The sequence below is a fragment of the Mustela lutreola genome, chromosome 16, assembly GCF_030435805.1.
Source record: "Mustela lutreola isolate mMusLut2 chromosome 16, mMusLut2.pri, whole genome shotgun sequence".
Taxonomy (NCBI): Eukaryota; Metazoa; Chordata; class Mammalia; order Carnivora; family Mustelidae; genus Mustela; species Mustela lutreola.
Window position 1 is genome coordinate 47,351,537 of NC_081305.1, and position 19,356 is coordinate 47,370,892.

Consider the following 19,356-nt stretch of genomic DNA (forward strand, 5'->3'; position numbering starts at 1 on the left):
GTGTTTTAGACTTAACACAAAAAGCATGATCCATTAAAGCAAAAAGTGACAAACTGTACATCAGCTCAATTAAAATGGTTTGCTCTGCTAATGGCTTTGTTAAGGGAATAAAAAGACAAACTACAGCGGTGCCTGGGTGGCTCAGTGGGTTGAAGCCTCTGCCTGCAGCTCAGGTCATGATCTCAGGATCCTGGGATTGAGCCCTGCATCAGGCTCTCTGCTCAGCAGGGAGCCTACTTCCCCCTCTCTCTCCTCATGCCTCTCTGCCTACTTGTGATCTCTGTCAAATAAATAAAACCTTTAAAAAAACAAACAAACTGCAGACTGGGAAAAAACATTTGCAAATCGTATATCTGACAAGGAACATACCTAGAATATATAAATATCAAAACTTAGAAACAGTTTTTTAAGAAGTAAAATATGAGCGTAAGACAGGAACAGACGTTTCACTGCAGATACACAGATGGAGAATATGGAAGTATGTTCAACATTATTAATCATTAGTGAAATCCAAATTAAAAGCAATGAGATGTCACTACAAATCAGGATGGCTAAAATAAACACTGGGCCACCTGGCTGACTTGGTAGGTGGAGCAACTCTTAAACTTAATGGCTGTAAATTGGAGTCCCATGTTGGATGTAGAGATTACTTAAAAAAATAAAAAATTTAAAAAGGGGGAACATCAATTGCTGTAAGAATGTGTTCAGATATGTTGCTCCTAGGAATTTAAAATGGTACTTCTAAACATCTGTTTGCCATGTAATTGAGCAGTTGCACTCTTGGTTATTTATCCCAGAAAAATGAAGACTTAGGAAGGTTTACATACAAACATTTATACTAATGTTCATTGTGGCTTTATTTGTAATAGCAAAATACCAGAAACAACAAAAATGTCTTTTAGTAGTTGAATGTTCGAACAAACTGTGGTATATTGAAACCATCGAAAAGTGGCAATAAAAAGGAACAAACTATCACTACAACTCAAAGGAATTATGTCCAGTGAAAAAAGCAAATCTCAAACGGCCACCTACTCTGATTCTAAGTCCATGGAAAATGGATCAGTGGCTGCCAGGGTTGTGGGTGGGAGAGAGGAGTATCAGGAAGGAGTTTGTTGTACAGTGGATCTGTTCTTTGTTCTGTGTTGGTGGTTATACAAGTTAAGACTCATAGAACTGAATACCCAAAAATGTGAGAGTTGTTGTAAATAAATAAAATATATAAAATGACCTGTTAAGATAAATGTTTTTAAAAATCAGTTTTCAGGCCCCTGGGTGGTTTAGTTGGCTAAGCATCTGCTTTCTGCTGGGCTTATCTCAGGGTCCTGGAATTGAGTCTGGTATCCCGCTTCCTGCTTACTGGGAAGTCTGCTTTTCCCTCTACCCCACACCCCCAACCCTGGTCATGATCTCTCTCTCTCTCAAATGTGTGTGTGTGTGTGTGTATTTTTTTTTTTTTAATCAGATTTTACAGGGGCGCCTTGGGTGTCTCAGCTAGGTAAGCTTGAATTATTGATTTCAGCTCAGGTCATGATCTCAAAATCCCGAGATGGAGGCCCACAAGGGGCTTTACCCTGGGCCTGCTTCAGATTCTCCTTCCCTCTTCTGCCTGCCCCTAGCCCCCAATTAAAAACGAAAATCACATTTGCACAGAATGTCAGTCCTATAAACTGTTATCTAGAAAATTCTGGAATGGGAAGGAGCGTCCTAGCCCTTGCCCTGTTTGTCCCGTCTAGTCAAGTGGCGACACCTGTCTTGCGCCTCTGGGCACTCACCCCAGCCGGCCTGTTACATTTTCCTCCGTTTTCGCGACTCCCGAATCCCCCAGCTTGGCTAGTCTTCCAGTTCTGTCAGTTCCTGGATATGCAGACCCCATCTCCCTTTTCAGCCAATCAGCGTCCCTGGGTCTCAGTGCCTCCGTCTGTCTCTGGGTGTCTGCCCCGTTGTTGCTCAGTCTCTGGGTCTCTCCACATCCCGCTTCTCACCTTCTCTGTCTCCCTCTCTGGTTTTACGTCAAAGTCTACCGTCTTTGTGTGTCTTTGTGTTCCCAGTTGTGGGTCTACCCATTTCTGTCTGTCCCGGACTTTGTCGCTGTCGCTGGCTCCATCCATGTCTGAGTTTCCTCGTGCCTAGACCTCCCCTTCTCGATCTTTCTTCCTTCGAGGGCTTCTGTCTGTCGGCCTCCCCTTCACTTTCCCCTCCTCTGTATACCGCCTTCTTTGATTCTGGGAATCTTGGTCTCCTTGTCCCTGTCTCTGCATCTCTGGGTTCATCTCTCTCACTCCTTGTCCCTGCGTCTTCTTGTCTCTCTCTGTCTGTCAGTGCCTCAGTGTCTCCTCGTCTCTGGTTCTCAGGGCGGTGTATTTCCCCCCCTCGCGTTGTTTTAGCGCGTTGCCATGGATCGAAAATGACGCAGGCGCACGAGAGCCCTAGAAGCTGAGGAAGGCTAGCTCTGTCCCTGATTGGCTGTCCGTTCAGTCGTTGCGTCTTCGCTCTGCCCTCGCCCTGGGGAACGCCCCGCTGCAGTCTGGGAGTCGTAGTCCGCGATGCAGGCCCAGTGCGCACGCGCAGTCTGACTGACGTCATCGCGCCGAGCTCCTGGCGGCTGGAACCGGCCGAGGACCACTACGCAGGAGGTAGGTATGGCCCGCGGCCGGGATGCTCTACGGCGTGCTTTTGTCGAGCGGATCGTAACGGTCCCGCCAGTGTGCTTCGCGCAGCTGCGTTCGGAGGTGACCTGTGGGGGCAGGGAGCGACCCCGGGTTGGGGAGGGGAGGAGATTCTGCGGTGTGAGGCCGGGCGGCTTAGGGGTGGAGGCTGGGAGCTCCTGGGGTGGGGATGAGGTGGGGGGTGCGGTGCCCCAGGGTATGGGGCGGGGAGGACGTGGCTGAGAGACCGCAGAGGGGGGCCTAGGAACGATTGAGGTCACCCTTCTGCGGCCTGGGAGAGGGAGGGGATTACGAGAGGGGACTCGAGGGCTGAGGGTGTCCCTAGGCGGGAGGAGCGGCAGACTGTGGCGTCCTGGGTGGTAGCAGGGAGGGGGCTGCGGTACCCCGAGTGTGCAGCTCAGAGAGGGGGCGGTGCAGAGCCACCCGGGGTGGGACCCGAGGTGGGGCCTGGGGATTAGAGGTCATCTCTGCTGCCAGGCTCCCTGACTCCCTGCCTCTTCCCAGTTGCCCGGGGCGGATTGTCTGTCCTTGTATTAGATCCCTTTGGTGGGCGAAGAAACCCAAGAGAAAGGCGAGCATGGGTCTCTCTATTTTGCTGCTGGAGGAGCCGGCAAGAGGAAATGGGGATGACTGAGGATATTGTTTGTGGGGGAAAATGTTCAGAAGCGTTTTAAGGAAAGATCTTAGAATTGCACGTCTTTTGGTTAGATTCATCTCTTAATATTTTGTTTTGTACTTATGTCACTTTTCCTCCTCATTCCCCACTTCCTTCCCTCTCTCTCCTCTCCCCGCTCCTCCCTTTTTCCCCTTCTCCACTTCTCTCTCACATACCTTTTGTATGTCTTCGCTGACACCCTAGAGGCTGAGCTGGACAGCTCCACCATCCTCTTTTCTGTACCAGGGTTTGGTCCCCTTTTTCCCCCCAAACCTCAACAATGTCCTGTACCTTTTCTGGTCCAGGGCCACATGTGTATTCTTTGCCTCTGTGAGTTTCTGACTTTTGTGTTCTGTCCTTCAGGCTTTTGGGAAGTTCAGGCCAGTTGTGTAGGACTTTTCTTGATTTGGGCCGATCTGTTCTCCCAAGTGGATCCAGAGTTTGCACTCTTGGCAGGGACCATAGAAGACAGCTAAGATGTTAAGGATGATCCCTTGATCTTCGTTTTCTCATTTTATTTTATTTTATTTTAAAGATTTTATTTATTTATTTGACACAGACATCACAAGTAGGCAGAGAGGCAGGCAGAGAGAGAGGGGGAAGCAGGCTCCCCACCGAGCAGAGAGCCCAGTGCGGGGCTCTATCCCAGGACCCTGAGATCATGACCGGAGCTGAAGGCTTTAACCCACTAAGCCACCCAGGCGCCCCCGTTTTCTCATTTTAAAGGCGCCCTTTGTAATGAGTAAATTATTATTGGTTGAGGCCAAGAGACCCTGTGAGTATCTTGAGTCACCTGAGATGGGCATATGTGGAGAGGGGGAAGTGAGGCAGGGCAGGCCTGGAGGTAGAGTTGAGGAGTTAGAAGCCAACCTTGAGCTCTGCTTAGCCCAGTGTGAGAGGGATTTGCTTGCAGGAGCACCACAGGGCTTGGGGACCTCTCAGCTCACCTGCTCCCCCTTCGGCCCCCCACGGCTTCCTCTGCATCCTAGGACTTGTGGGCAGGGATGCAAGGGGAGCCTGGGCTCTAGGAAATTTCCATCCCCATCTGAGGTAAATCCCCCGAGGCCCCAAGATGTGTATGTGATGGGGTGGGTAGCTGCCTGGTGACTGAGCCAGGAGTAATTTGGGCAGTGGGGAATGGCTTTACTCAAGGGAGCTGGGTACAGGGAAGAGTTCTGGTGGTCCCTCTGCCTAACAACATCCTTGCAGCAGCGTGACCAGTTCATGAGGCTCCAGTGCAGGACGATGAGATCTGTGCATGCACTTTCTAGTGAGTTCAAGGTAAGCTTCTGAGACAGGACCCACACAGAACAGTAGTGCCTGTGGTATCCTAAGGAAACGCAAATTACTTGCTTGTGTGACCGCACACCTGCCCGTGCTCCACATAGAGCTCTGTGTACCCTGTGCCTGTTAGGATAAATATGGCTGTGCTGCTGGCTGGAGCTGGCAACACTTCAGTTGCCAGAAGAGGCTCTAGATTAGTCAACGGCAGCAACGTGGTTACAAAAGCTAGAGTCCAGAAGCCCAGCCAGCAGCCTCTTTTGTAACAGGGACACACCCAGACCTGACACAGACAGGTTCTCTGGTTGCTTTAGCCACCAGGCAAAGTTGCGTTCTCACAACTGAGACTGTCCTGCATTTGCCCCTCGTGGCCCTAGCAGAGGAAATGCAAGAGTACATTTCTCATCCTGAGGTAGGGAAAGAAGCTCTTTACTTACTCATCTATTTTTAAAGATTTTAAAAATTTATTTGACATAGAAAGAGGCAGTGAGAGAGGGAACACAAGCAGGGGTAGTGGGAAAGGGAGAAGCACCTGAGACAAAGGCAGATGTTTAACGACTGAGCCACCCAGGTGCCCCAGGGAAGCTCTTTACAAACAAGTTTTGGAACTCAGAAATTTATTTCGGGGAAAAAAGAAAAGTAAACATTAGACCCTTATAGCTGAAAGAGCATAAACTAAAAAGACAAGCCACAGACGGGGACACTGGCAAGACCAAGCCAGAGAGAGACCACTTTAATTACTTAATAGATAGGGAGCTATAAGTGCCATCGAAAAGCAGGCCGCTGACTGACAGAGTGGAAGGAGCAGGTTTTGTGGTCTGAGGTCCCCCATGCAGAGTGCGGGGAAGGAGAACCCTGGTGAGCACTGCTGTAGTGGGTGGCAGAGGCTGGGTTGCCTCCAGTGGGCTGCTGTGGGTCACAGCACATGCCCAGTGGTCCTCCTTCTACTTTGACCTTCCAGGTATATCCCCAGCTTGATATGAGGGTAATGGCCAGCAAAAATTAGGAATAGCCAGCATGCCTGTTATTAGAGGACTGGAACCATTTAAAAGTGATTTAAATAATGGGCACCTGAGTGGCTCAGTGGGTTGAGCAGCTGGCTCTTAATTTTGGCTCAGATTATGATCTCGGGGTCCTGGGATGGTGGGGCTCCACAGTCAGTGGCGAGTCTGCTTGAGATTCTCTCTCCTTCCGCCCCTCTACCCTGTTGTGCTCTTTCTCTCTCTAAAATGAGTTGAAAAAGATAATTTACGCACTCAACAAATACTGAGCCAGGAACTGCCCAGAGCGTTCGCCGTGAGTAACCTCAACTCTCCTGGGGTTTACGTTCCCAGCAGGGAAAGCAGGTGATAGGCAGGTAAGACCGAGTGAGGAGGTGTGGATGGAGGGAAGGTCTCCATGGGGGGCCCTTTCAGAGCCCAGACCTGTGCAAGACAGGAGGAGTGCTGTAGGGAGCAGGGCAGGCTGAGGCGGGGTGTGCGAGGGAAACGGTGCGGCCCAGCTGTCTCTTCCTTAAGGGAATGGAACTCTGTGTGGAATGGCTTCAGACCCCTGGTGTAGCCTCAGAGAGGGGGAGCGATGGGCCCTGGGGCCTCTGCCAACGTTTTTTTTTTTTTTTCCCCATCTATATTTAACAGCTTTATTGAGATACAGTTGACATACCAAAAGAGTTCACCTATTTAAAATGTGCAATTTGTTGGTTTTTGCGCATTCACAGAGTTGTACAACCAATACTATGGTGAATTTTAGAACATTTTATCACTCCAGGAAGAAGTGCAGGGCAGTCCCTCTGACTCTGACCCCCCTGCCCCTGGTAGCCACTGAGCTACTTTCTGTCTCTGTGGACTTGCCTCTTCTGGACATTTGATGTGATTGGAATCTGACACCCCCAGCTACAAGGTCTTTGGGCCCTGTGCCCTGGTGGAATGTCAGAGCACATCTTCCCTTTCTCTGGAGGAGGTCATTGGTGCCCGGGTCCTCATTGCAGTTTTCTCTGTAAAGACAAAATCCTCGGGCGCCTGGGTGGCTCAGTGGGTTAAGCCGCTGCCTTCGGCTCAGGTCATGATCTCAGGGTCCTGGGATCGAGTCCCACATCGGGCTCTGTGGCCTGCTCCCCTCCCTCTCTCTCTCTGCCAGCCTCTCTACCTACCTGTGATCTCTCTCTGTCAAATAAATAAGTAAAATCTTTAAAAAAAAAAAAAAAAAGACAAAATCCTCACTACATTTTCTTGACTTCCCCAGACGTGTACGGAAGAAAAACGTTGGTTTCTGTGATTCAGCCAGGGAGAGCATTCCCACGGGGTTTGGGTGCAGCTTTTGTCTGGGATGTTTCCCTCCTGGTGGGGTCTGTGGATCTCCCGGTTATGCGGGGAAAAGTGCAGACCCAGCAGGTTCTGGGAGGAGCTGGAGTGCATATCCCTGTGTACTCACAGCTGGTGAAGGCACTGGGAGCCTGAAGCCAACAGCAGGTGGCCTGGCCAGTGGTGGCCTGCCGGGTTCCTTGTTCAGCTTGCTCACTGTTTGCCAGCAGTTACAGTCAAGAGAGTTCACCTAAACATCCCGAATCTAGCTTCTCTCAGATGATGCCGCTGCCCATCAGGATCCACTGGGGGTGGGGAGAGGACAGAGCAGGACCTGAACTCCCAGGACCTAAACACCACAGTCTCTCCTCTCCCCCCACCATTGTACTCTCCTCCTGGCCAACTTCTGCTTCCCACCTGGTTCTGAGGGTGGGTCAGGCTGGGTCTGCAGTCCTGTGCCATTTCCAGAAGTAGATGCTGATTGTTTACTGATCTATGGTTGACCCTGAAGAAGTTGAAGATTAGGGCATTATCAAAAATCTGTGTATAATTTTTGGCTTCCCAAACACTTATCTACCAATAGCTTCTGTTGACTGGAAGCCTTACAGATAATCAGTTGGTTAACTTACGTTTTGTATATAACACTTTTTAAATATTGTATTCTAACAATAAGGTTAAGAGAAAAAAAATGTTCTAATTGTAAAAAAGGGAGAATGCGTTTAAGTATGGTACTGATTTATAAAAAAAGAAATTCACCTTGGGGCACCTGGGTGGCTCAGTGGGTTAAAGCCTCTGCCTTCAGCTCAGGTCATGATCCCAGGGGTCTGGGATCGAGCCCCACATCAGGCTCTCTGCTCAGCAGGGAGCCTGCTTCCTCCTCTCTCTGCCTGCCTCTCTGCCTACTTGTGATCTCTGTCTGTCAAATAAACAAATAAAATCTTAAAAAAAAAAAAAATCCACCTTAAGTGGACCATGCAGTTCAAGGTATTCAAGGGTCAGCTGTGTTTTCAAATTTTACAGTTATCTAAATAGGAGGGACAATGGTGATACCTAGCCCTTCCAAAGGTGAAAGAAGTCTGGGATACACCCAAATCTGGCATGGTATCACATGCTTTGAGTATACATTGTTGGAGTGAGTTTTGTAATGTTTTAAGATTTTTACATTTTTAGAAAGTGAGATCCTTTAACTTTACTCTTAGCTGTGACTGATTTTTTTTTAATCCTGGTAATACCAGTCTTACAAAATGAGTCTTTCCGCCTCCCACTTTTTTTTTTTTTTTTTTAAAGATTTTATTTATTTATTTGTAAGAGAGAGAGAGTGAGAGCGAGCACAGGCAGACAGAGTGGAAGGCAGAGTCAGAGGGAGAAGCAGGCTCCCTGCGGAGCAAGGAGCCCGATGTGGGACTCGATCCCAGGACGCTGGGATCATGACCTGAGCCGAAGGCAGCTGCTTAACCAACTGAGCCACCCAGGCGTCCCCACCTCCCACTTTTTATGTTAATTTTTATCTATGCAAGTGTAAAACTCTGCTGATACCTAACAAGCAGATTGCTTGGAAATAATTCTGCATGGACTCCTGGTGTGGTGAGTGGGACTGATGAGCTCAGGGGACCCTACTTGTTCTTCTCTGGTATGGATGCCTTGTGGCTGGCTTCTCGTTGTGTAGGCATCTCTTGTCTTTCCTGTGCAGGTCTGGATTCTGGCTGAGATCCCAGAGCGTCTTGCTATTCTCTCTGTCCTTTGCAGCTGCAGTTACGTGAATTCGCCCTCCACAACCCCTGGCCTGTCCCTGGCTCGTCACATTTCCCAGTGCGGGTTTGAAAAGATGTTGCCTTTGGAGAAGGCATTTGCCACCCCTCGGGGCTCCCTAATTCCCCCAGAACTGCCTCTGCTAGGATCAGCAGCTGAGGACCAGGAGGAGGACCCCAAGACTGTCCTCGGGAGGGACCTTGAGTTCTCCCGCCAGCATTTCCGGAACTTCATCTACCAGGAAGCGGCTGGACCCCACCAGGCCATGACCGAGCTCTTTGAGCTGTGCCGCCAGTGGCTGCAGCCCGAGGTGCATTCAAAGGAGCAGATGCTGGAGCTGCTGGTGCTGGAGCAGTTCCTGAGCGTCCTGCCTGACAATGTCCGGCCCCTGGTGGTGGCACAGTGTCCTGAGAGCTGCAAGAAGGCAGCCTCCCTGGTGAAGGACCTTACCAAGGCCCTGGAAGAGCCAGGTGAGGCAGCTACCCCAGAGGAGAGTAGACCACAGAAGAAATAGGAAGTGGGGTGGTCAGCCTTGGAAGGCGTAAAATTGACAGCATAGAGCCCAAGCCAGTCAGTGGCTTCCCTGAGAGTTGAGCTCCCTGGTGTATAAGAGACACAGAGGTGAGCATCCCAGAGCTGGTGGGGGCTGCAGCCTCACCACCCTGCCCAGTGGCGGCATCCTCAGAGTTGTCACATGGACCAGGAAGACTGCTCAGGCTCCTGCCCTCACATCTGCCTTCCCGATGCAAGGAAGCAGAAGGGAACCAGCCCCTTAAAAGCTGAGTAAATGTTCTGGGCATTTGTTTCTATCCCCTCAATAAGGTAAGAAGAGGAGCCGTGGGGCTGGGTGGGCTGTTAACCACATTTGAGGGCAGGACCTGAAGGACTGGTGGTGGGGGTGGTCTGGAGCCTTGGGCTCTTGGTCAGAAGCCTATGTCCATGCCCATCCCCTGCAGGTTTACTGTGTGATTGTTAGCACATCTCTCCCTTTTGGGCTCACGCGCCCTTTGAGTATAAGCAGGAATGCTGTTGAGTCTCCCATGGAGCTGTCCACAGCCTTGAGGAAGGGGGAGTGTGGGAAGCATGCTGAGCCTCTGTTGTCCGTTACTACCAGGTGGGCCTGCGAGGGCCAGTGAAGACCTGGAGCCCAGCGAGACCCAGGCATCCCCTGACAACTGTGAGTGACCAGCTAGCCCTTGGGCGGGTATGGGCCAGGGTTTGATTGGGGGAGGTTGGGAGAGGGTGGGAGGGAGTTAGAGGGAGGCCAGGTAACCGAAGCCTGGAAGTCTGTGCTGACTTCTTCCTATAGGCTCTGGTGAACATGATAAGTATTTCTAATTAAATTTGTTATCAAAGATCATAGAAGGTATACGTGCTTTGCTATTAATAGTGAAAAGTGTTGAGGTACAAAGAAAAAAAGTAATAATCTCTCCACCCCATGTGTCCTCTAAAACTAGACCAAGTGGTGCCCCCTGGCATGTGTTCCTTTATGTGTCTCTGCACATCTCTTGGGTGCACACACATCTCACCCAGGAGTCTCCTCAGAGGATTTGTGGCCTTCTCCCTGGAGGTGATTTTTTTGTGCCTGAGCTCATACTGTTCAGAGTGTGTCACCCAGCCAGCCCCCTCCAGATGGTGGCCAGATATCCAGTGCCATTCTTTTACCTTCATGGCATTTCACAGGATCTGCCCTTCCCAGTCCCGAGTTGGAAGTTACTGCCATTAAGGTTTCTGCCTCTTCCTACAAATGTGCTGTTAAACGTCCTCAGGCCTGTACCTGGTGTGGGAGGTTTCGTTTGTGTTGGTGGGTTCCTCGGGATCACTGGACAGAGGACATTCCACGTGGTTTTGTAGAAGTTCCGTAGCATACACAGTGCCAGTGTACAAGGGTGCCCACTTCCCCACATCCACGCCGGCACCGTACGTTCTTGCTGTTTAAGATTTCCGTCATGCTAATGGGTATGAAAGCATTCTCTGATTTGTGGCTTTAGTTTGAATTCCTGGGGCCACTACTGACCTCGAACTTCTTTTTGCTTTCTTCTTGGTGTGCTCTGCTCTGTCAGTTGAGGACAGTTGTGGGGCCCCTTGAGCTTGGGACCTGCTGTGACATGAGCACTTGGTCCTCCCTTCCTCTGAGTTGGAGAACTCTTCACTCTCTGGGACCTATGCAAGGGAGGCGGTGGGGTCTCCCTCATTGGTTCGGGCTGCCCAGCTGTGTAAAACCAGTCTCCTCATCTTTGTCTCCCCTTCTCCCAGCCTGTCCCTCTCCAGACCCTGTGCTTCTGGAACAGGGGAACATCGGCAACAAGAAGACTGAAGAGGCCAAGCCTGCAAAGGTCGAGCCGAAGGTGAGTAGGGTCTTTCTTGTCCGGGGGCTCATCGGTCCTGTTTCCCAGGAGGTGGATCTGTCATCCTATCTTGTGAGGCTCTCTCCCTCTCCCCATTGTTAACATGCCACCCGCTCCACAGGAGGAGCTGGGGTGGGCTGAGGTTCCAGGGCTGGACACCTGAGCTGCTGCCACCCCAGGAAACCAAGACATGAGCCTGGCTGAGAGTTGGTGGGGATGAGGCAAGGAGAGGTCTCTGGGATCAGAGTAAGCAGCCTGAGTGCTGCCACTGCCCCCTTAGGAATGTTGGACAGGGTCTCCCTTTCTGTCAGCAACCTGCCCACCCGGTATGGCGACTCCCTGGCCCTCATCCCTCTGGCTGTGGCCAAGGCACTGTTCCTCTCTTCTGGGGTGCACCATTGTTGCTAGCCACGACTCCCTTCCCCACTCCCATGCCCCCTGCCCTTCGGCACTCTGGGCCTGGACGTGCCTTTACCTCTCCCCGGGAGACAGCTCCCCCAGACCTTACAGAGCCCGTGGCCTTTGTCATGGTGACTGCTTCTCCTGACGGCAGTGAGGATGGCTGTCCCAGTCCCCACAGGTGCTGGCCTGGGCCCTGTGTGGCGTGCAGGGGTGGCAGACATAGGAGACTCTGGGGTCGTCTACAGCAGTGGCTCTCAGCCAGGGTGGCTTTACCCCTCGGGGGACATTGGGTGATGTCTAGAGACTGCTTGGCTTGTCAGTACTTCTTGGGGGAGGAGGTGCTGCTGACATCCACAGGGAGGAGGGCGGGAAACATCTGCAGTGCCTGGGGCAGGCCCAGCTGACAAAGTCCCTAGCTCTGGGGCACCTGGGCCACTAGGTTGGTTGGGGATCTGCCTTTGGCTTATCCCCGAGTAATGGGCTTGAGCCCTGCCTCGGGCTCCCCACTTGACAGGGAGCCTGCATCCCCCTCTCCTGCTCCCCCTGCTTGTGCACTTGCTTGCTCTCATCAAATAAATAAATAAAATCTTTAAAAAAAAAAAAAAAAGTCCGTAGTTCTCAGGCCAAGAAACCCTTCCATCAGGTTAAGCTGGGATCCAGGTCCAGGACCTGTGTGGTTGGGGGGGGAGGAGCCCCCCCAAGGATAGTGCCACCCCCATTATGGTCCCTGGCATTGTGGGACAAGGGTCCATCCTTCCTCTGCTCGGGAAGCCTTAGCCATGGCGGTGCTACTGTTTCAGAAGTTGACATTTCCGGAGGTGCCTCTGTACCTAGGGGAGTGGGGCCACCTGGACCCGGCGGAGGAGAACCTGAAGACCTTCCGGAAGCTGCTCCTGTGGGGTGAGACCTTTCCCCACGGCCTCATACTGCATCCTCTGCCCTCTTCCAGAAGCATTGGTCTAGGGGTTTCCAACTCCCACGTGGGGCTCTGGTTAAGGCCCCACAGTGTTTTGAACATACTTGACCATGAATGACCTAGCCAGGGCCCCCACCTTGGCCCTGCCCTTCTCGATCTACACATTTGAGGACTGCCAGAACCCTGGGCTTTTGAGTTTGTAACCCCTGCTCTGTGACCTGAAGCTTCTGAACGTGGAAAGGCCTCCTGGCCCCAGTGTGTCAACTTTCCCTTCCTCCTCGGTGCAGAGACGGAGCCTCTTGGCCTTCATGGGTCTTCCCTCTTTTGTGGACATCTTTGCCCACAGACCAGAACCCAGCACAGACTTCTGAGTTCCTTGTGGTTGTAGTTGTAGGGTCTTTTCTGACTGCTCTCCCTTGAATTTCCCACTTCCTGTTGGGCTTTCCTTTTCTTCCTCAGTGGGCCTTCTTCATACCTTCCCCAGTTTGCCGGGAGTCCCCAGCTCTCTAGGGCTCAGAGCAGCTTTGGCGGATGTCCCAGGACAGAGGAAAGGATCGGGGCTGCCCCGGCCAGCCTGTGAGAGCTGAGGTGCATCGTTGGCTGTTTGTAGTCTGCTCTTGATGGCTCTTTCAGTTTTTGGTTTTTTTGATCCCACCCAGGGTTTCAGCTGGCCCAGCCTGATGATACCTGCAGGCTGGAGATGGAGGAGCTCCGGTTAGTTGAAACGGAACCACCGGAAGGCAGCTTCTCAGGTGAGGTCCAAGAGCTGTGGTCAGGCCAGGGTGGAGGGTGCGCCTTTCGGAGGCTGATGGAGCTCTTCGAAGCTCCACTGGGCTCAACAAAGACCTCAACTTGGACCTCACTCTACTCCACCCCATGTCCCATACTTTTGCCGCCCCCCCCCCCCCCACAAATGTCAGAGCAGGAGGTAGCAGTCCAGCCGTTCTATCTCCTGCTGGATAACAGCCCCAAAGCTTAGTCACTTGAGCACCAGCGGGGCTGACTGGGATTGGCTGGGCCTCTGTTTTCCCTGTGGTGGCTGTGGGGCTGTGTACACAGCCACAGTCATCCGGAGACTTGTCCTGGGTGGTCTCACTCAACCGTGGCAGTTGGTGCTGGCTCTTGATGGGGAACTCAGCTGCAGCAATCAGCCTGCGCTCTCCTCATTGCCTCTCCACGTGGCTGGTCTGAGCTTCTTCACAGTGTGGCAGCGAGGGTCAGAGAGGGAGCGTTCTGGGAGGGTCAGCACCGTCCTGTGGTGCTCTGCGAGCCTTTGCTTGCATCATGCACACTTAATAAGTCCCCTAGACTAGCAGGTCACATGGTCAAACCAGTGTTCATGGTGCATGGGTTGTATGTGTGAATGTGTGTGGTGGGACACTTCCCAAGGGCCTGAATCCCAGGAGATTGCTTCATCGGGGGCCCCCGTTAGAACACGTTAGTATACTGCGCAAGTGCTCGTCGGGCCCTTCTGGTGAGGATGCGGGCTTACCAGCTCATGGGTCCATTGCCAGGCTCTACTCACACACGGGTCACGGTGGCCGCTGCAGCTCACATCCCCAGTGCAGAAATGAGACTCATCCCTACCCCTTACACTTGTATGTGCATCTCGTGGGCTAGAACTCAGTCACATGGCCACTTCAGCACAAGGCAGGCTGGGAGTGACTGTCTTTAGGCAGGCACTTGAGCTCGGGGACTGCAAAAGATGGGGGACACACGGCAGTCTTCTCAGTAGTCTTGTTCAAATCCATCGCCCCTGGGTTTGTGGAGGGGATTGACTATGGTGTGCGTGGCGAGCACCATGTCCTCACTTGCTTCCCTTTTGCCCCGGCTTTCCATCCTGCTTCATCTCAGTCGCTGGACTGCGCCTTTTGTTAGTTTTCTCCCGAAGGGCAGACCCCTTTGGCGTCCCTGGAGTTGGGACTGCTCACATCATGACCTTATTTCAGGCGGCAGGAGGTGGCAGGAAGGTAGAGAGAACATGTGTGAGACGCTGATGGAGAGGATCACGAGGGAAATTCTCGTTTGCCCCCTAACGGGAGCCGCCCCAGAGGAGGAGCAGCAGCTGCAGAAGGCTCTGGATCCTCAGGAGGGGGAACCAAGCCCTGTCACCATGGCCCACAGGCGGTCAGTCATCCGGGAGCCAGCCCAGGACAGGGGCACAGCCGGGGAGAGTCCCGCGGTGCCTGTGATGCCAGCCACCACGCGCCAAGGCCTTGGGAGAAAGAGGCCCTGCCCAAAGGATGTGGGTGGGCAGGGCCCTGAGTGTGTCTCCCGTGTGAGCAGCCACCTGCCGTGCCACGTGAGAGAGCCTGGTGCAGCCAGCCACAGCGCAGGGTCCCTGGCTAGGCCGGACCAGGATGGTTCTCCGGCAGTTTGCCCTGCTGCTGAGGAGCCTGGGCTGTCCCGCGGGAAGCCCTATGCGTGCAGCGAGTGTGGGGAAACCTTTGCATGGATCTCACACTTTATCGATCATCTCAGAAGCCACAGTGGCAGGAAGCTGTACGCATGCCCGGGCTGCTGGAAGACCTTCCACTTCAGCCTAGCCCTGGCCGAGCACCAGAAGACCCATGAGAAGGAGAAATTATACACATTGGGGAGGGCCCTGGGACCCCACCCTGCAGCCTGTGGAGCCCATGACAGCGGGAGGCTCAGTGGGCGCATGGGGTTTGTGGCAGGCGATGTTTTCCCTGTGCACTCGGAGGCACAGAGATGAGCCACTTGCTCAAAGTGTCCCTAGAGGACAACTTCACCCGCCTGGGATTCCCGAGTAATGTATCCGGTCCTTCGAAACCCTTGCGTGGCTTCTTTGCAGTGTCTGTGTGGACGTGATCTGTTTTCTCAATGAGCTAATGTGGCTAAAGCGCTTAGAACCCAGGACGGGCCCTCGGGAAGCCCTTGTCTCCTTGTAAACACACCCATGTAGACGCCCACATGCAAGCACGAGCGGTCAGGTGTGAAAGAAGATTCCCTTTCTTCCATAGCCATTTTAGCACCACCCTTGCAGTGGAATGTTTGTCATTGTGCTAAGCGTAGAGTTGCCTTAAAGGGTATGATCTGCCAGCTCTTGCTGAAGTCAGTCTTGTCTCTGCTCCTCCTGTTCATGCTCCCCAGGGCTTCTGCTCAAGCTGTTTGGTCCTTTCATAAATACCTGATGTCAAGCTCACTTCTGAATCCTCACTAGCAGACTCTCCTAGTTAATGCACGCGTCTGCAAGTGTGGAGTGGCTTAACTGAGATCACAGAAATGCTTGCAGCCTCGTTACAGTGTTTTCAAACCACGCATCTCTGCCCATTAGTGAATTGTGAAATCAAATTAGTGGGTGGCCACCAGTGCTACAAAGCAATGAAGTAGAATTAAATAGGTAAAAATTCATCATGTAGTAAAGGCAGATATTGTTTCGTGAAACTTCTCAGCCATGCATCTAAATACAAGAGCAGCCTGCAAAGTACGATGGATTTCTTGCACAGAGGATGGAGGCTCGTGATCAGAGCAGGTGGAAGACACCAGTAGAGGTTGATGAGATGTGACTGTCTGGACAGGTGAAGCGTAACTCCTCGGGCTGCCTAAGGTGACTTTCTGCTTTGTGTGTATAATCTGATTGCAGCATTGTTTCTTTTGCCTGAGCATAAACTTTAACTGCTTCTTATAGATAAACTGGTGCCTCTTTTTTGTCATTGTGTTTGAGCAGGCAGTCTGTTGTAATGATGCCCAGAGCAGCAGCTTAAAGTAATAAAGGATTTTTTTCTCGCACTCACGTGACAGTCTCATGTTTGTTACTGTTGTGTGTGGTCGATGGGAGGGAAGCTCTGCTCCGTGTAGTGATTTAGAGACCCAGGCTCTGTCCCTGCCGTAGCTCTGTTCCCCACTAGACCCCCTGGTGTTCGGGGGAAAGCCGCACTTGCTCAGCTGGAAGACCACGCACATCACTTCCATTCTTGTCCTTGGAGGGCCATGATTCGCAGCCCGAGTCACGTGTGTGTGTCTGGGATTGTCTCTTCCCCCAACACCCTCATCCTAAGCTGGCTGTGGCTCTGGTTAACTTTTTTTTTTAACCTGTATTTGGAGGCACCTGGGTGGCTCAGTGGGTTGGGCCTCTGCCTTCAGCTCAGGTCATGAGCTCAGTGTCCTGGGATCATTCCCACATCGGGCTCTCTGCTCAGCGGGGAGCCTGCTTCCCTCTCTCTCTGCCTGCCTCTCTGCCTACTTGTGATCTCGATCTGTCAAATAAATAAATAAAATCTTACATAAATAAACCTGTATTTGCTCTCTGAACTTTCCTTCCCAGCCTAACCCATGAGCTTGCCTCTCCTGCCACAGAGAGGTAGCACCTGAGGTGCTCTTGTTTTCAGCTTCAGGGCCACTGATAGGTCTGCCATTACCAGAAAGCCTGGCTCTCCATCTGTCCATTTCCCATCTGTGGTCTTTAGTGCACAGCTACATGGTGGTGCCTTTTTTGTTTATATTTTAAGGTTTTATTTAGAAATAATTTTCTTATAGAAAATCTTCCACTGCCTCCCTGTGAACATTTTCCCGTTTGCCTGTGCTTCATGCCCCCTGCCCCCTCCACACACATTTTGGAGAGCCTGGGTCAATGTTACTACTCCAGTGAGGATTCCTTTGCTCAAAGTGCCCAGTTTGTCCACTTATGGTTGCTTTTCCCCTTAGCTAATAAGCAGTCTGTGGGGAGACACGTGAAGATAGTGGAGATACACTGCTTCTCACCCAAATGCCCCCTCACCCGGTTTCTCTTCCATTAGTGGTTCTTGCCATGATGGTTGCAGAGTTGTTGGTTATCTTTTTTTTTTCTTTTTTGAAGATTTTATTTATTTGACAGATCACAAGCAGACAGAGAGAGAGGGAAGCAGGCCCCCCACCAAGCAGAGAGTCCGATGTAGGGCTCAATCCCAGGACCCCGAGATCACAACCTGGGCCAAAGGCAGAGGCTTAACCCACCAAGCCACGCAGGTGCTCTGAGTTGTTGGTTAACACCAGTCCTCCTTCTGGGCTCGCCACCCAGCCCTGGGCATCCTGCTGCAAGCCAGTGCCCTCCCTTCTCTCCATTTATTTGTCCTTATAATCAGAATGAATTTAGGGATTCTTGTGTTCTCCGTGTTTTTTCAAGTTTTATAACTTAGTACCATCCTTGGTTATTTTGGCACCCAAGTTGTCCCAGATGTGGCCAATGAGAGTCTCTTCAAGAAGGCTCCTGCATCCCTGTGACATGCCTCTGTTTTTTGCCTGTTTTTTTTGCACGGTTCTTTTTAGTATAAGAAGTTATTCCAAGCCCAAATTATTCCTACCCTAAAATCAGCCATTTTCCAGTTCCAGAGAACTGGTTCCTTTAGTGGGGCTGCTCTGAGACCAAATCTGAGTGCCTTCAAACCTGAGGTGTATTCATTGCTACTAGAGTATCTTCCAGTGAGCTGGGAAACGTGGACACACAGGTACAAACACAAAGGCCCGTATGTGTTCGTACGTGCGCACGCACACACATGTACAGCAGTACCTCAATGCACATTCTGTTATTCCCCCATATTATGTCAATAGTGAAAACTCTGAAATCAGCATGTTTAGTAGTATGCTAAATTCTAAAAGACCTCTCAAAATCATTTCAGAATTGTTCTTCCCAAACCACTACAAAAACCAAACCTAGAAAAGCTATCAGGATTTGTTTGTTAGTCCCTGCCGCCACCAACCTGACCAAGGCAGGGTAGAGCACACAGATGGATGATTGGTTCTACAGAGAGGCAGAAGTACAGCCAGATGTTCCCACTTGGTAATCTCAGAGGAAGCTTCTTTAGTTCAGGCATTAGGGGCATTGGGTTTGTGTTAAGGGTCTCCCATCCAAAGAGGTAGGGATGTGGCCCGTTGAGAAAGATGGAGAAAATGGAAAGCACAAGGCGGCGACCCTAGTGTCTCCAACACAGTTGGGAGGGCTGGGAAGTGTACAGATCATGGGGCACTGAGCCATAACTCAAAAAAGGACATGGTATCTGGAGGGCAAGAGAGAGCCCTAGATGCACTGGTGGGAAGAATGGAATGGAGCTCCTGACTAGTTTCCACAGGGTGTCCAAGAATGACTGTTCCGAGTGGGCGGGGAGGGCGGATCCCACAAATGGAAAACTGGCAAGATGGGAATAAATTTCAATGAGAAGAAAATGCTTACATACCCTCTTTTACAGACTGAATTGCCTCCCACCCCAAACTTACACACTGAAGCCCTAACCCCCCATGTAACTGTATTTGGAGATAGGGCCTGGAGGGAGGGAATGGGATGAGGCCCTAATCCCACAGCCTCGATATCCTTATAAGAGGAAGAGCAGAGATTACCCTTTCATCATGTGCACACAGAAGAAAGGCCATGTGCAAGGACACAGTGAGAAGGCGGCTATCTACAAACGGGGAAGAGAGGTCTCGCTAGAAACCAACCCGGACAGCACCTTGGTCTTGGACTTCCAGCAAAGAACAACTCCAGAACTGAGACAAAATCAGTTTCTGTGGTAAAAGCCACCCACCCTAAGGTATCCGGTTGTGGGAGCCTGAATGGACTAATACAGGCCTTCATCATGCTCTGGGTTGAGTTTGTAAACCAGTGTCAACCAGTGCGACTGCTTTGGAAAGCAAACAGCACATTCACACTGAGAACCAATATGATGTTTGTATCCCTTGAATCTTAAGTTTTAGACACGGTGATTTTTCTTAAAAACTTAAAACTTAGAAAAGCTATATAAAATAATGAGATGCTGAAATCCTTTCTGGCTGTAGCTGGAATATTTAAAGCATTGAGGAAACCTCACGGTGGCCTGGTGGTGGTTAGACTTCTCACGTGGCGTCACTGGGTTCCGAGCACAAGCGTCCCAGTGAGTGAGGCAGAAACTGCATGGCCTCTTCTGAGTCTGTGTTCATGCCTCTCATTCTTCCTTGTTGGGTCTTCAACTTCTGTGTCAGTAACTGAGACATGCCAGCAACTCTCCCAAGTAAATGAGGCCCTCTGGTCAGGAGCACATGTCCCTGCCATTTTCCTGACACTCTGGTG

At 51.4% G+C, this 19,356-nt stretch overlaps 1 protein-coding gene across 4 annotated transcripts; it reads left to right on the forward strand.

Moving 5' to 3' along the window:
- The first annotated feature begins 2,632 nt into the window (after positions 1-2,632).
- Positions 2,633-16,070, forward strand: ZSCAN18 (zinc finger and SCAN domain containing 18). Of its 4 annotated transcripts, none has more exons than XM_059152351.1 (8): positions 2,640-2,729; positions 4,531-4,602; positions 8,593-9,121; positions 9,766-9,828; positions 10,908-10,999; positions 12,202-12,301; positions 12,977-13,069; positions 14,267-16,070. In XM_059152351.1, exons 1-8 carry the CDS (start codon positions 2,640-2,642, stop codon positions 15,031-15,033), a joined length of 1,806 nt encoding a protein of 601 aa, XP_059008334.1. In that variant the 3' UTR covers positions 15,034-16,070. The 4 variants fall into 4 exon arrangements, with proteins under 4 accessions (XP_059008338.1, XP_059008335.1, XP_059008334.1 ...); XM_059152354.1 differs by having other exon boundaries at positions 2,646-2,729; positions 8,649-9,121; XM_059152355.1 differs by lacking the exon at positions 4,531-4,602 and having other exon boundaries at positions 2,633-2,729; positions 8,649-9,121.
- The last annotated feature ends 3,286 nt before the right edge of the window (positions 16,071-19,356 follow it).

Coding starts and splice junctions, on each gene's coding strand:
- ZSCAN18 (XM_059152351.1), top strand. CDS start 2,640: ATGGCCCGCGGCCGGGATGCTCTACGGCGTGCTTTTGTCGAGCGGATC. Junction 12,302..12,976: donor CCGGAAGCTGCTCCTGTGGG/GTGAGACCTTTC, acceptor GATCCCACCCAG/GGTTTCAGCTGGCCCAGCCT. Junction 13,070..14,266: donor ACCGGAAGGCAGCTTCTCAG/GTGAGGTCCAAG, acceptor ACCTTATTTCAG/GCGGCAGGAGGTGGCAGGAA.